Here is a 15,557-nt window from a genome sequence, read left to right as displayed (position 1 = left end):
GAGTACGACATCCGCGTTATTTACAGATCCGGTCGCAAGCACACGGACGCTGACGCCCTTTCTCGCTCACCGGTATCGGATGACGGTGCTTACCTATCTGCCCTTGAGCCTGCACTTGCATCACCAGCCCTACGCAACATAACGGCGGAGCAACGGAAGGATCCCTGGATCAGTGCCCTCCTTGGCATCCTTTCTGATCCTGCCACCTCTCCCTCGTCTCGTGCTCTCCGCCGCCAGGCTACCAACTTTTGCATCCGGGATGACCTTCTTTATCGACGCAACCACCTTTCCGACGGGCGCAGGTGGCTTCTTGTGATACCCCGCCATCTCCGAGCTGTTATATGCGATGCTTTCCACGCGGACCCACAGTGCGCGCATGCAGGCCTCTTCAAGACATACGCTAGGCTTCGACTGCGATTTTATTGGCGCGGCATGTATAACTACGTGCGGAAGTTCATTCGCTCGTGTGCTCAGTGCCAACGACGAAAGTTACCTCCCGCACAAGTCTATCCGTCGCAACCTCTTCCCTGTCCTAGTCGACCCTTTGACCGTGTTGGCATTGACATATACAGACCGCTGCCATCAACTCTAGGAGGTAACCGCTGGATTATTGTTGCGATAGACCACCTGACACGATATGCCGAAACAGCCGCACTGCCGACTGCCACAGCCCGTGACGTTGCAACATTTCTGTTGCGACATTTCGTTCTGCGCCATGGTGCCCCTCGCGAGCTCCTAAGCGATAGAGGCCGTGCCTTCCTTGCCGACGCTTTGAACGCACTACTTGACGAATGCCGAATCGTGCACCGCACAAGTACAGCGTACCATCCGCAAACGAACGGCATGACAGAGCGCTTCAACCGTACTCTTGGCGATATGCTATCAATGTACGTCGCCTCTGATCATTCAAATTGGGACCAAGTTCTCCCTTTTGTCACCTACGCTTACAATACTGCGGTACAAGCTACTACTGGATTTTCTCCGTACTTTCTTCTATACGGACGAGAACCTTCTAATACGATTGACACCATTCTACCATATAAGCCTGACCAGTCCGAAAGTACCCCTCTGTCCGAAGCTGCCCGACATGCTGAAGAATGCCGCCAGCTTGCCCGCTCCTTTTCTACCGAGGACCAGTGGCAGCAGCAATCCCGTCAACCTGGCGACCGATCAGCACCAACGTTTTCCCCTGGCTCTTTGGTATGGCTTCGGGTACCCGCTACCGCACCCGGCCGCTCCGCAAAACTCGTTGCCAAATACCTCGGACCATACCGCGTTGTAGAGCAAATGTCCTCCGTCAATTACCTCGTGGAGCCCATCACGCCATCGACAGATCTACGCTATCGTGGCCGCGAACTTGTCCACGTCTCTCGCATCAAGCCGTATTACGACCCAATCGTTGTGTCCTCACCCTAAGCCGCCAGGATGGCGCCTTTTTCTGCGGAGGGCGATTGTAGAGAAGAAGAGTGGCCTCAGCGGCATTGCTCTGCGCCTCAGCGGCATCGCCATCGCCGTGAGCTCGTGGTTGCTGCGCTTGGCCGAACGCTGCTGACCGCTGCTTGTTCACACGCTTCTCTGCCAATAAACCTCTTAGCATTAGAATTTTTAATATTTAATTAGTGGTGTTGCACTTTCATTGTCTGTTGTAAGCTTGATGTGATCCTTGTGTGCCACACGTGGAAAGCTCGGCCCCTCTCAAGCAAAAGGATTTCCACTTTTTGCCGAGCATGCCTGAATTCTAAAGATGCAAATAAAGAGAATGTGAATTTACAGCCTATTAAAGAGCTGAGACAGTTAAACCTGCACATTCCTCATGTCCGATGAGGCATCGTTGAACAGGGAATGCTGGGATCATGTTTCGAGTAAAAGCTTCTCTTTACCCTAACAAAGACAGGTCCCCTTGTCACAACCTTGTTTGGATTGTCACATATCTGCACTCGATAATGACATAAGAACCTTAGCACAGCTGACAAGTCAGTTCTGTGGAATCCCACGACACTGATACCACTGCCAGGAAAGCTCCTTTATCGTGGCTGTCTCTGTTCTCATTAAGGCACTATAAAGGTCCTGCACAGCTAGGGAATAATGTAACGACGAGCAGCCGGTCATTGAGAGTAATTGTGGCAAACGATGAATAACGGAACCATACCTCCATAGTTTCATAACTTCTATCAGTAGCAAAAAAATAATAGGACACACCATAAAGCAAGGCAAACATGGAAACAGCATGCGACAAAACATCTAAGATACAGCACGCATCAGGGCCTCACATTATCATACAGCAATCACACACGCCATTGATATTAACAGATACTGAAATTGACACACCCATCAAACACTCAGCAAGGGTTACTCACGTGACACATTGCGGAGAAGCACGCTGAGTCGCAGGGGCTCCCCAACTGGAAACATGTACTCCTGCTCCGGTCGGTGGACCCGACCATCAACCTGCACTTCTACACCCAAAGCACTTAAATAAAGGTCCACGGACAACACAGTAAAATAGGGCATGTTTGAAAAACCGTTCTGTGACCAAATTATCCTGCACTGAATTCACAGTCACTCACAAGACTAGTGAAAGTGCTAGAAAATTAATTTGGGTGAAGAACTGTTGCATATGCATGCACACACTCGGGTCAATAATTTACTGGTTGCATTACGCAGTAACCAGTGACATCACTAGGCTCAATGGCCTGCGACAATCCCTCGCACTCTCGTTTGAAGCAGCCAAGTACAAGTTCATCCTTATGGCTTGCTTCAGCATGAAGTTTGTTATGTAGCTCTGCAGCTAATGTGTCCTGAAGAAAAAATTGTAGCGCAAAGCAACACAAAGACAGACAAAGAGCGCGGGACTGTGTGCTACAATTTTTTCTTCAGAAGTCATGAACCAACTAGCCCAAGAAAACGTTTTGCTAAGCTAATTTGTACTGTGCTGTTTTCTCTTTTCAAATGTACAAAGTAAAGAGCACACCACAACAGCCCCAATTCAGCAAGACATGACATCGAAAGCCTATACTTGCGTCCATGTTTCATAAACAAACAGAAAAACAATAGCGTGTGTGCATTTCTTTTGCTTAAGTAAGTAACACTTCTAAAAAATATTTAGTGCAAATAGTTGTCATCAAAACGTCTACAATGACATTATCAATGATGTTATGCATGAAGCCATTCACATCAAAATACAACTTGGGACAATATAAATGTGCACACAAATATATAATTGTTGGGGTTTTGGACGCCGTACTGGAGGACTCCAGAAATTTTGACCATCTGGTGTTCTTTAACGTGCACCTAAATCTTAGTACGCAAGCCTCAAGCATTTCGCCGCCATCGAAATGCAGCCGCTATGGCCAGGATTCGATCCCGCAACCTTCGGGTCAACAGTCGGGAACAATAACAACTAGACTAGTAGTACTGCGGTGGTTAAAAATGGGTTCATGAAACACAACATATGCAAACCTTGAACAAATTAAAAGACCTGTGGCAATATGCCCTCTGTTTGACCCAGCAAAAGTGAGCAAGAGACAACTGTACTTAAATAATTGGCAAGGAACTACTACTGTGCTCAAATTTTTTTCTCACATATGTAATTGAACTATTGTAACAGTGAAGACTACAACAACCAAAGCATGAGTTAAAGATTGAACTCTTAATGGGTGAACTTGTGCCCGGAAAAACAAACACCACTCATAGTACTACAGCAGCAGGAAGCACAGTCGTCGGTCATCAGTATGTAAGCTACGAGTCCACTGCTTCAGCCATATATACAGGGTGCCCCAACTAACTATAGCCTGAGTTTAAACATATGGCACCGCATTTTATGATGGTGCGACCAAGTGGCTGTTGCTGAGCATTGCATGGAGTGAGTCGCACTATATTTTTAGCTCTGCTTAGGTGCTCATTGCGGGCGGGTAGATGGATGGATGGATGGATACATCCATACAGATAGAGATATACATCCATACACATAGAGAGACAGAAACAGTCAAAGTGCCTTTGGTTCCTTAAGAAATGCCTCACATTTCATAGATTGTTTAGTCATTTTGAAACAGTAGGACTCAAGCTTCTTAAAGCTACCGGCACGATTTGTTTCGTATAGCAATTCCACGAAGTTGCTCCTGATAGCCATGAAAGGTGCTTGCCGTAAGAATATCCCGACAAAGGTTCGTGTGAAGAAAAATCTTAGTTGGGATATGGGTCAGCATGACGAGTATTCAGGAACAATCTTTTTTTTTTTTCCAGAATTGATTTGAGCTTATGCAATAATTTTTGAGGACTGACACAATCAAAAGACTTTTTGGAGTATCCTAATATAACATCTATTCAGTAAAAGCTTGTTAATTCGGATTTGACGGGACCGCAAAAAAAAAGGTGTGAAATAAACAAATGCTGAATATTCAAAAGTATCAAGAAAACAATAAACAAGTGTGTATAACATCAATACACTATCATTTTCTTGATGAATAAGTAAATCCTGAGTTTATTTTGCACAAGCGCAGTGTAAAAGTCGCAATTTTCATCATTCACAACATTGTTCACCATGTGACCCTGGCTCAAGACCCCCGTATCTTACTTAAAGGTTATATCTTCATCACAATTTTGTGACGAAGACATGACTGCGTACTTGCTCGATGCGAACATGCTGCAAGAATTTTGCGAATAAGTGCTGTAATAAGGAAGTTACAGGGTATAGAAGAACTCGCTTCAGCTAATTTCAGTTTCTCACAAGGCTTTGCTATCGTTCTTTGCCGCGAAGATGGGTAGGCGTAGCTCGTTGTTGTGACCAAGCCCACTTCGGCAACACCACATGACGTCGGTGATTACAGCCAATGACCGAGCAAGGCCTTCTCCACGTGTCGCTCGTGTCAGAGCGGTTCTAGGGTCGTCCTAGTGCTGCGGTGAGGAAACGCAGTGACTGCGCAGCTAAAGCTGCATCACCGCAGGGCCAACGTACTGTTTCGTAGTGCAGAGGACCAATCGACGAGGTCAGTGCTCCGCAAAGTTGCCCATGGGCAACTTTACATTTCTTCATGGGCAAAAAGGACTGGACAAGCGCTGGAAAGGGGAGTTTAATGTTTTTTTTTTTTAAATAGAGCGTCTTCACGGTGCACAGTGTTGTGAAAATATGATTGCCACAGCTTTCTGCATGAAGTGGCGAGCTTGTTTGGGAGATGTAAAAAAAAATGTCGGAGCCCACTTATTGGCCCTTTCACCCAAAGCGCGCTTTGCACTCCTCTCTTATTATGTACCACTAGCACCATGTGCACCTGACAATAATCTGGATGTGCACCGGCAAAGTGGCCACTAACTGATCATTCATCCATCACAATGTAGCAAGAGCGTTTTATGCCGGTATGTGGACTTTGGCTGAAGCTCGTTATCTTCAACAGCTTCCATCATGTTAGAGTTTTGTGACATTGCATGCGCATTGCACCAAGTTAAAACGAAGCTACTGAGTGCTGCATCCGCCGTGGACAAAACCATCGTGGCTAACAATGTGAGCATAGCATCCACACAGTTCTGAAGGCAAATGCATGACCTACGCTCAGAGTCGAAACGAAACTGCTGAGCATCGCATCTGCTGCAGAAAAAACCCAGCACAATCATGGATGGCGACTACGCAGTTCTGAAGGCATGTGGCATAGAGAGATGGTCAGTGAATGCGTCTACAGCAGAAGTTTTTAGGACTTTATCAAGCCAGCCATACAGTTCACCATGGAACAGGAAAAATCAACTGCTTGCCATTTTTCGATGGCCTCGTGACAAAGATAGGTCGTTTGCTGCAATTCCCGGAGTACCGAAAGCCAACACATACCAATTGCTACCACGACAGCAGTTCCAACCACTTTTTCCACCATAAAGAAGCAGTGGTATTGTCACTACTGACCCACACCCGGAGGGTTTGTTCTTCGGATGCTAAGTGAAAGAATGAGGAATATGAGGAATGGAACATCACATGCAATCTAAAGAACGGCTACTCAAAAGCCTTTTTTGAAAACATTGTATGCTGCCAGGCCCGTCCCCTCTGGCCTCTTCCAGGGGACACTGACCCACAATTTCCCAAGCGTGTACGGGTGTGCATTCCCTACGTTCAAGGCACTAGCGAAAAGCTCATGTGCATCATGTCGGAGCTGGGAATTAAAGTGGCACATAAGCCATTTTCCAAGCTTGGCTGCTTCTTTCTGTGCCCAAAAGACAGACCACCCAAAGAGGTAGTGATTTACTCTATACCATGTGCTGATGGCAAACACGCGAGGGGGAGACAGAAAGTTAGGTGGGCAGATGAGATTAAGAAGTTTGCAGGTATATAACGTGGCAGCAGCAAGCACAGGACCGGGTTGATTGGCGGAACATGGGAGAGGCCTCTGCCCTGCTCTGGGCATAGTCATGTGGCTGATGATGATGATGATGATGTGCTGATCATGACGCTTGATACGGGGGCGGGGGAACAAAGAACCTCCCCGAGAGGCTGTGGCAACACAAGAATGATATCTGCAACTTCGACTGTGAGAGGAATGCACTTGATAAGTGAATGATCAGGTGTGAATGATCACAGCATCGCATTTGACAACTCCTGCATAATCGACTTGGAGGCTAATCAGCACAAGCAGCTTTTTGAGGAATCGTGGCACATCGATTTGACACCCGGTAATGCCAACCGGTCTACAGGTGCGCTGCCGAGTGCCTCGTTCAACGTACTTCGGCCCATCATTGAGAGCATGTGACCCCACAGCCCGAAGAAAAGAAAGCTACAGTAGAACCCCGCTGATACGTTTTTGAAGGGACCGTAGGAAATAAACGTAAGAGACGGGAAACGTAAGAGCCGAAAAACAGGAAAAACGGCAAAATATTTAGTGGTACAGAATTTTATTTCAATTCTTACGAGCAGCACGAAAATTGGCGCGCTCAGCCGCGATCTAGTCGATGGATAGAAACGCGGAGCTTAGGACGGCCTCATCCACAGAAATGTAATCAACGTATGTGATTTTTTTAACACCAACAGCTGTAGGCATGAAAGAACTAAGCACACGCAATCACGACCGGCGCGGCGAGTCCGACCGCGAACCGCACGCACGACCACGCGAGCTCCAACCAGCTCGAACTCCTCCCGCTCTCCGACAAATAACGATGATGATGAGTCTACGCCAACGCGATGGCAGAAGTGAATGCCAATCTCGAAGGTATTGCTTTCGCATGCAATTACGTCATACACGCCATGTTTGTGCAATACAAATCTCAAAGGCTATGCTTTTGTCAATAGTAAATGCCAATCTCGAAGGCCTTGCTTTCGTGAGCAGTTACGTCATAGACGCCATCTTTGCAATTTGAATCTTGAAGGCCATGCTTTTGTTTGCATCAATTGAAAGATTTTGTTGCTTGCGCCTCTCATGCGGCTAATATTATGGTCAAACGAGGCCAAGCTGCGTGAAAATGCACCATGGCGGCTCTCTTTGGTAGTCACTCGGTCGGCTCCGAGCGCACTTCGCGACGTATCATATGGGAACGGTCCAACAGTTACGACGTAACAGCGGGGTTCCCAATACATTGTATCCTATGGGAGCTATGCCGGGACCGGCGGAAAACGACGTAACAGCCGGGAAAACGCAGCAGTGAGGAACGTAACAGCGGGGTTCTACTTATATAAACACTGCCTTCTGGTGCCCCCCAGTCGTCCACGAAGAAGGGTCTGAGTGGGACCCGAGGCGTTGTTTTTTTTTTCATTTTTGCAACGTAAAAAAGTTTTTACTTTTAACGAGTACCTAGGTTTAACGAGTACCATGGCAGTGAGAACATTTTTTGTGCGTCAGTTTGACAATAGGCCTTGTCCTTTCGCCAAAGTGCACAGTACCTTGGATACGTTTAATTCAGCAAATAACTTGGCCCGAGACCATAGGTATGCGCAGGATAAAAAGAAATTTCAATATGCGTTGTTTATCTCCAGTAAAATGTAATTTAAACTTATCCATTTTACAGCAGTGTCAATTCCATACACAAGAACTACAGCAATGCATCTTCCTAAGCCTCAGCATAGTTGCTCACAGGGCGTCGCCGGAGCTAACATCTCGACAAGCAATCTTCTCAACTGCAGCCTCGAAGAAGAGAAGACGACCCGTTGAAACATTGGCTCCAGCAACATCCCGTGCTCAAAAAAAGGCAGCAGTCAGGAGAAGATGTAAGCTTGCGATGAAAAATTCGTAAACAGGGGTTGTGCTGGAGCTGACGTTTTGACAAGTGGACTTGTCTCTGTTGCCCTCTCTTCCTCCTTTGTTTGGGTTGGAGGTGAGGGTACGAAGCTTATACATTCGTACTAAGAAAGCAGTTGCAGCCTTAATAAGAATTGCTGGGGTTTAACGTCCCAAAACCACGATATGATTATGAGGGTCGCCATAGTGGAGGGCTCCAGAAGTTTCAACCACCTGGGGTTCTTTGACGTGCACCTAAATCTAAGTACACGGGCCCGAAAACTCAAACAGTTTTGCCTCCATCAAAAATGCAGCCGCCGCAGCCAGTTGCAGCCCCGAAGATGTCAAATGCGCTTGCCGAAACGTCGGCCTGAGCACAGCCCCTCTTTATGAATTTTTCAAGCCTGCGTTCGTGAATTTTTCATCTCTTCAAGCTTCCATCTGCTCCTGAGCTTCAGGCTCGTACACGCACAGTCAAGTAGTTTCAAGAAAAGCAATCGGCAGCTGTGTTTCCCCCTTGTGGCATCATTAATTAAGGAGGAGGCCAAGCACCCTTCCCTTCGATGGTCATGCATGCTTGATACTCGCGATGCTTTAAAAAAAAAAAACCTTTGCCACACATCAAAGGCATACGAGAAAGACTGACCCCATTGCAAAGGTGACTGGAGGATGGTGTCCAGCATGTGCGATGTCCAAGGCACTTCATCCAGGCTGGCTTCACCGCCATGCTCCAAGGAAGGGTGCAATGCGAGTCAAGGAGCCATCAATGGCCCTCGCAAGCTCCTTTGGGCATCCAATGCTTCAACATTGGAACAAATTTAGGAGCTGCCAACTACATATTCACTTCCCTTCTTTCGGCACCCACTCAATTATTCCAACCAGCACTATGGATTATCATCCTTTTATGTAAACCACTCCATTTACCGTGTTGTAGTATAATCATCACAGCTGTAATTTATGTGTTGTCATTAATTACAAATGTGACCAAAATGAACAGCATGTTTGCAAATTTTGTTGCTGTATTCCTATATGATTTTGCAGCCCAATCAGTTAACCACAAACGGTCCTTACTTAGAGACCATATTGAGAAAATGGAAGATAGCTGCGTACCAAAACTAACTCTTTCATCCAAATCAGATGATTCTTGGTTCGCGCGTAACGTGAAAAAGCTATTAACAAGAAAGAACGAACGTTTAGAAAAGCGTCAAGATCAAATACCAATTCAGACTGGAAAAACTACAGGAAACAGTCCTCAATAACAACAAGCACTTTAGCTGCACTCTGCCCAGTCTGATGCTGAAAATTCAGACGGGTAGTAGATCCAAAAGAAGTTTACCAGCAGACAATTGCAATGTGTAAATGCTAACTTGTTGTACATAAAAGAATCTGCCGAAAATTTTAATCAACATTATGCTTCAATTTTCTCGAAAGAGTTTAATTGCATTGAATGGAATATTTATGTTCATGTGTGTTACATGAAGGGTGGCGGGAGTAAAAGCTGGCCTAAAGCAGCTTGACTAGCTCCCGCTACCTAAAGGGAAATGGATTTGTAGTTGTCACTACAAAGAACGATGCTTCAAGTGCAAGCAATTTCGCACGAGTGTCAGGCTATCTCAATAACAGAAACTCATATTTATACCATACAAACTGCAAAATTCATCTACACGCATGCGAGAAACCTTCTTTCATCGTGATGCAATCTGAGTTATGTATCACTGACACAAACACTACTGTGTACTATGCCTGTGTTACCATACAGAATAAAATCTATTTCGTCCTTTGTTTGTCTAATGGGACTTTTCGATGTCCACTTCCTATTCCTATTTCTATGCTTTCAGAAGAAGGTGTTCATTATGCGGAGCCTATTGCACTCTGCAAGTTCTACTAACATCTCTCCTCTGTTATCTCTAGAGTCAATACCATAGTTACCAATTGCTTCTTCCCCATTTTCTTTTCTTCCTACTTTTGCATGGAAGTCACCCATGACTATGGCATACCGAGTACGTTTTTTTTTCCTTGCTCATTCAATATCCTCGTATAGCTGTTCTTCTCCATCGTCATGACTGGATGTTGGAGCATAAACCTGTGCTAATTTGATCTTGTATATCCTGTTTAGTTTTATCACGATGCTCACTACCCTTTCATTGGAACTAGAGACTTCTTCAATGTTGCCTGCAAGGTCTTTGTGAATTAGAAATCCCACACCACATTTTTTTAAAGGGCCATGACACGGTCACCCCCCCAATTGTAGTTTTCAGCGGAAAATAGAAGCAGAATGTCAATTGTGCCTGTACATATATGAAAAATGAACTGTAAAAGAGTATATCAGTGCAAAATGAGCCCTAGGAGTTTCCCACCGCTAGCGACCGCCATTTTATCATGGCGTGTGTGACGTCATGTGATTCGTGGAGTGGAGCCGTCGTCTTCCATCTAAGTTTAAGCTGCTGCAAATCGTTCAATTTCGAATGTCAAGCTGAAGAAAGCTGAAATAGCTCCATTGTACACGCAGCTGACCACGAAACAAAGTCGTTGACCGGAATACAGACGCTCGCAAAGCAAGCGGCTTGTTACGTCACGGCTTGCGAGTGTGCCAGTGTTGTCCGACTCTCGGGATGCTCGCGTGTTTATAAAAAATGTTCGCTATAAATTAAGTGCTCGACCAAATGTGCTGAAATTTCGTTAGCTTGTTTGTGAACACCCAAGGATTAACCCACATAACACAGATTATGAGCGAAAATTGGGTGTCATGGCCCCTTTATTTCAGGGAATCCTATACGGCAGGAGATGTGACCATTAGTTAGAACCGTATAGGCTTCCCCACTCTTTTTAACCTCACTAAGGCTATTAATATCCCAGTTAAGCTTCTCTTGATAAGGTCCTTATGTTAAATGTTTCGAGGTTCAGTTCCAGAAGCGGCCCGTTCGAGTCCAGAGATTACTAGTACCTTCCACTGCTTTACATGTTCGACCACTGCCGTGGTCATGTGTTCAGCAGTTGCTGGAGTCTGACGGCCACGGCAGAGGTTCATTTGCGAGGCGTTGACCAGTTACAGTACCAGGGAGGCCAATTCCCTTTCTGGCAAGGGAGTGAGTGATAGTGAGATAACACAGGGAGTATATATCAGTCAGGTGTTTTGGTGACGACCAAGAACACTGACAAGGTAGGTATTAACAATCTATTGCACTTGCGTGCTTTAAGAGATAGAAAAAAAGTGGGGCAGAGATTCAAACTTGTTACTCTGTTAACTTCGGACTAAAATTGTGGCCAAGTGCTTTGGATCACCTTCCCTCGATGTGTTTACAATCGACTGTCTTCGTGCTGTCTTTAGCATTTCCGTAGATTTTAACCTCAAAATGTCCGTGATGCCAAGTTTTTGCTGATTTCAAATGGTAGCGCTCTTATACCGGCGTTTCATATCTGCCTGCAAGGTTTGCGCTCCTGCTTCGTGACGTTATCGGCTGCTCCCACATCGTTGACACAAACACTACTGTATACTATGCCTGGGCAGCTTTACCAAACTGCATCATGCATTTGGGTCGAGCAAGTTGGGTCTGAGTACCCAACTGAACACGAAAGATTCGTAACGACTATAGTATAGACGCGCGCAGCTTTAATACTGTGGTACTGTACCTTGTGGGGTTTTTGGGTAGCGATCGAAACTCAGGTAGAAATACATCAAAGGTCATATGAATGGTGGCCAAAAATACGTACTTGTAGTTACGGCTAGGCGTACGACGTATGAAAGAAATACGAAAGGAGGCAAAACATAGTTCTTTTCCACAGAAAGAGAAAGATGAAACAATGGAATTTTATTTGAAAGAGCAAAGGATGTTTACCAGTGCTCACTGCTTGGCGGCAGCCCCAGACGTGGTTTGAGGACCAAGGATTTCAGTGAAATCCTCTGATGCTGTCTCGTATCCAACTCTAAAGTGTCAGAGTAAATGGTTGCAAAGATGAAACAATGACAGCCTCTCGGGATAAGTCGACTGAAACAATGAGCAACAACTGTGTCAAAATTACAATTCTGAAACCCCGTGCTCTCTCGTCTGTCAGTTGTGGGAATCCTGAAGAAGACATTTCCAGCTATTCTTTAACTGGAGATCACGACAGATCCAAGTTCACTGTGATAATAGCGTCAAACGTGGGCTGTGAAGACAAAAGGACCAAACGAAGAAAAAATCAAAGCTTGCAAGAGAGAAAACACACAAATACTGTTGAAGATGACACACGATAATTGGTATCAGCCACGAAAACAACAAGTTTGAAGGGGAGAGCGCACTTTCGTGGTATGCGATCGAAAAGACGCAGCCATCGTGCTCAAAGCGTAAAGGACAAGAACGAGACGAAAGCACATGGCAGCTTGGAAAGACGAAATAATGCCGTCGAAAGGAAAGGAATTCAGGAAAAAACGTCTACTCATGTGAGAGCCAAACAAGGCCTGAAACTAAAGCACGTGAAGACTTCAAGTATGCGACATTACACCAAGAATGGGCAGGGCACAGACTGACCAAACGGCATGCAAGCAGCGCGGTCATGCTGGAAGAGCGACTGTTACTTAAGATAGCTCCAAACACTTCAAACATCAATTGAAGAGAAAAGGTCCTCACTATAACATCCAGATACCTTTGACTTGACAGTGCGACTGTCGACTGAACTGGGACTACACTCAAACTTCGATATAACGAACACGGATATAACGAATCATCGGTTATAACGAAGTAAATGAAGAATAGTGTTGTCATAGATGCAGTGTTACAAATAAACGTTTATAATGAATTTTCGGATATAACAAAGTTATTTTCGTGGCAGATGTGACTGTTATAATGAGGTTTGAGTGTATTGTGAACTGTGCATGAAAGACAACACCGAACTTAAAGGATCGCTATTGTATGTGCGTGATTAATCTGTGAATGCTATGTAGTGGTTAGTGCTGGACGTTCAGTGTACTGTAAATCTCCATATTTGCAACTAGCCAATGAAAGGACGGCGCAAGGTGTTATTAATGACATTAGTTGCAACGCTAAGGTGACGGGCTCGGGAGTCATTCTTCTTTATGCCAACTTTTTGTTTTCGCGTCTTTGTCACGGGTGGGAAGATGTTGAAAATGGAAGACGATGATGGTCATGCACTGCGCGCCTGCAATCATCAGGAAGATAAGTGTGAGATTGAAGGAAAAAAAAGAAGCTTCTTGGAATAAGAAGACCCAAACACCATAGAAAAAAAAAAACATGCAAAAGGAAACAGCATCAACTAGCAATTGACTTTACTCTGGTGAGGACATCACAATATTGCTTTGATGTTTGGAAACTGCAAATTCCTTTGGTGTTTTGCATCTTATTCCATGAAACACTCACTTACTAGTCAAACAACAAGTCTTACTGGGGGAAAGAAGAAGGCAGCCATGCCGTTGGTCTCTGTCCTTTACAGCTCTGCCTTGGTGCACTTACCGTATTCGATAGGTTTTTGTTTCTAGAAAATACAGCGAACTCCCGTTAAGACGAACTCGGTTAAGATGAATTCTCGCTTATGCCGAACAAGACGGGACCGTTTGCTTGTTTCCCATAGACTCAATGCAAACAAAATCTGCATAGGACAAACCGCCTAACTGTACTCTTCTGTTAAGACGAACTTTTGTAGTGGCCAACAACGCTGGCGATTCTGTGAAACGAACATGAAACGAAGTCTTGGTAGGGCATTCAGGCAACTAAGAAAAAGCAAAACAGGAAAAAAAAGTGCTTCCTGGAGCAAAGACGCAAAGCAAATCGCGGCGCGGAGACAAAAAAGAAAGGTCAGCGGATAAAGCCGGTATTCCCCTCACAGGTTGGGGGAGGTGCCCGCTTTATCAGCAAGGAAAGCAACAAAGAGTTGGGGGATTCACAACTGGGACCCCCAAGCCATTGCGTCTTTTTGTATTCCCCCTCGGGTCTTCGGTTTCCCAGCTGGAGTACAAAGGGGAATAGAAGAACACAAGAGCTTGGGGCTCCTCCGCCGTGGTCAGAGGGACAAACGCAAGGGGAGTGGAAAAAAAAAAACTAAAGTGACAACGGGAACAAAAGTTGTCTGTGCATTACAATCGAGTACGAAACCGAAACCACGTTTGCGGCGCTAGCACTCCCGTCAGAGGATTCAGGTGCATTGTCATCGCCATCACACCACGGCAGCCGAGCACATTTTGTGGTCAGTTCGCGTTGGTTCGCGTAGGACCTGTGCTCGTTGTATCTGTTCCTAGTGAAGTGCAAATTGTGATGAGCCATTTTGATTACGGAAGTGCACGACAAAGGAAGGCCATTTTGCACACTGAATATAGCTGCGTCGTGTCTTTTCCGTGTGCACAATCTGTATGCAGAAATCGCGAGGCTCATGAGTGCACCTTACACGGCCACTCTCCTCAGCTGCCTCGGCAGCTTGCATGCAAGAAGGATATGAGCCACCAGCGTAGCTTGACCGTGTCTCGCAGGTGCTGGCGACAGGCCACCTCCGGCTGCTCAGGGCCCTCTGCACTCGGCCAGCTGCAAGAGCACAAATGCTGCTGCTGCTGCTTGACTGCTCCCTAACACTCACCTGTCGGCTGTGCACCTAGGGACAGTCACTGGGATACGGCAGCAATCCTTGGCCTCCAGAAGCAAGGGCTGCCGCTCATCGTCGGCTCGCAGTTCTAGCTCGTGGTCTGTCTCATTGCGCAAGTCCAGCACAAGGTGGCATTTGGTGGGCCTGCAGGCAAAAAATGTGTTGACACAGGATTGCATGCTCTCATGTGGCAGCCTTGCACTGCAAATCAATCTGCAATTAACAAATGTGCACGCACACAACATTCCCAATATTCACACAGGATGAAATGATGAGTATCAGCAATTCCTTCTGATCACATTTTGCAGAAATGGAAACCCAGTAACCTGGAGTCGTAGCACTGTACTAACGTTCTACAGTATGAAGAAGGAAAAATGAAAGGCCTTTTTTCGCTTCCACTTATAGTAATAATAATTTCTGGGGTATTACTACCTGCCAAAACCACAATATAGTTATGAGGCACACAGTAGTGGAGGGAGAGCTCCGGATGTTTTGACCACCTAGGGTTCTTTAATGTGCGCCTGAATATTAGTACACCGGCCTTTGCTTCCACTGAAACATCAGCTTTTTTTGCTGTCGTACATATTGTACTGATTTCACATAAGTTGTAAGCTCATAAACCACATTTGTCTAACCAACAGATGCAATTTAGAGAACTTTTATTCGTGACTATTGCCAGCCCTGTACAGAGCTTTTACAGCAGTAAATAACGACAGCAACACTAAGAATCACATGTATTGAAAACGATATCGTCTAACAATGCATGTATAATAAAAAACAAAACAGTAATAGCAGCCCTGACACACG

General features: G+C 45.6%; 1 protein-coding gene across 1 annotated transcript in view; it reads right to left on the bottom strand.

The window, feature by feature from the left end:
• Positions 1 to 15,557, bottom strand: part of LOC119374617 (protein brunelleschi) — a 222,065-nt gene that overhangs the window by 34,610 nt on the left and 171,898 nt on the right. Inside the window, exons 19-22 of the mRNA XM_049420300.1 lie at positions 14,745 to 14,894; positions 14,609 to 14,692; positions 8,830 to 8,924; positions 2,358 to 2,456 (exon numbers count right to left, since the gene is read on the bottom strand). Coding sequence (XP_049276257.1) covers positions 2,358 to 2,456; positions 8,830 to 8,924; positions 14,609 to 14,692; positions 14,745 to 14,894 — 428 coding nt within the window. The remainder of the gene's footprint in view (positions 1 to 2,357; positions 2,457 to 8,829; positions 8,925 to 14,608; positions 14,693 to 14,744; positions 14,895 to 15,557) is intronic.

This window comes from Rhipicephalus sanguineus, chromosome 11, assembly GCF_013339695.2.
Source record: "Rhipicephalus sanguineus isolate Rsan-2018 chromosome 11, BIME_Rsan_1.4, whole genome shotgun sequence".
NCBI classification, from domain to species: domain Eukaryota; kingdom Metazoa; phylum Arthropoda; class Arachnida; order Ixodida; family Ixodidae; genus Rhipicephalus; species Rhipicephalus sanguineus.
This window is presented reverse-complemented; position numbering and strand designations above follow the sequence as displayed.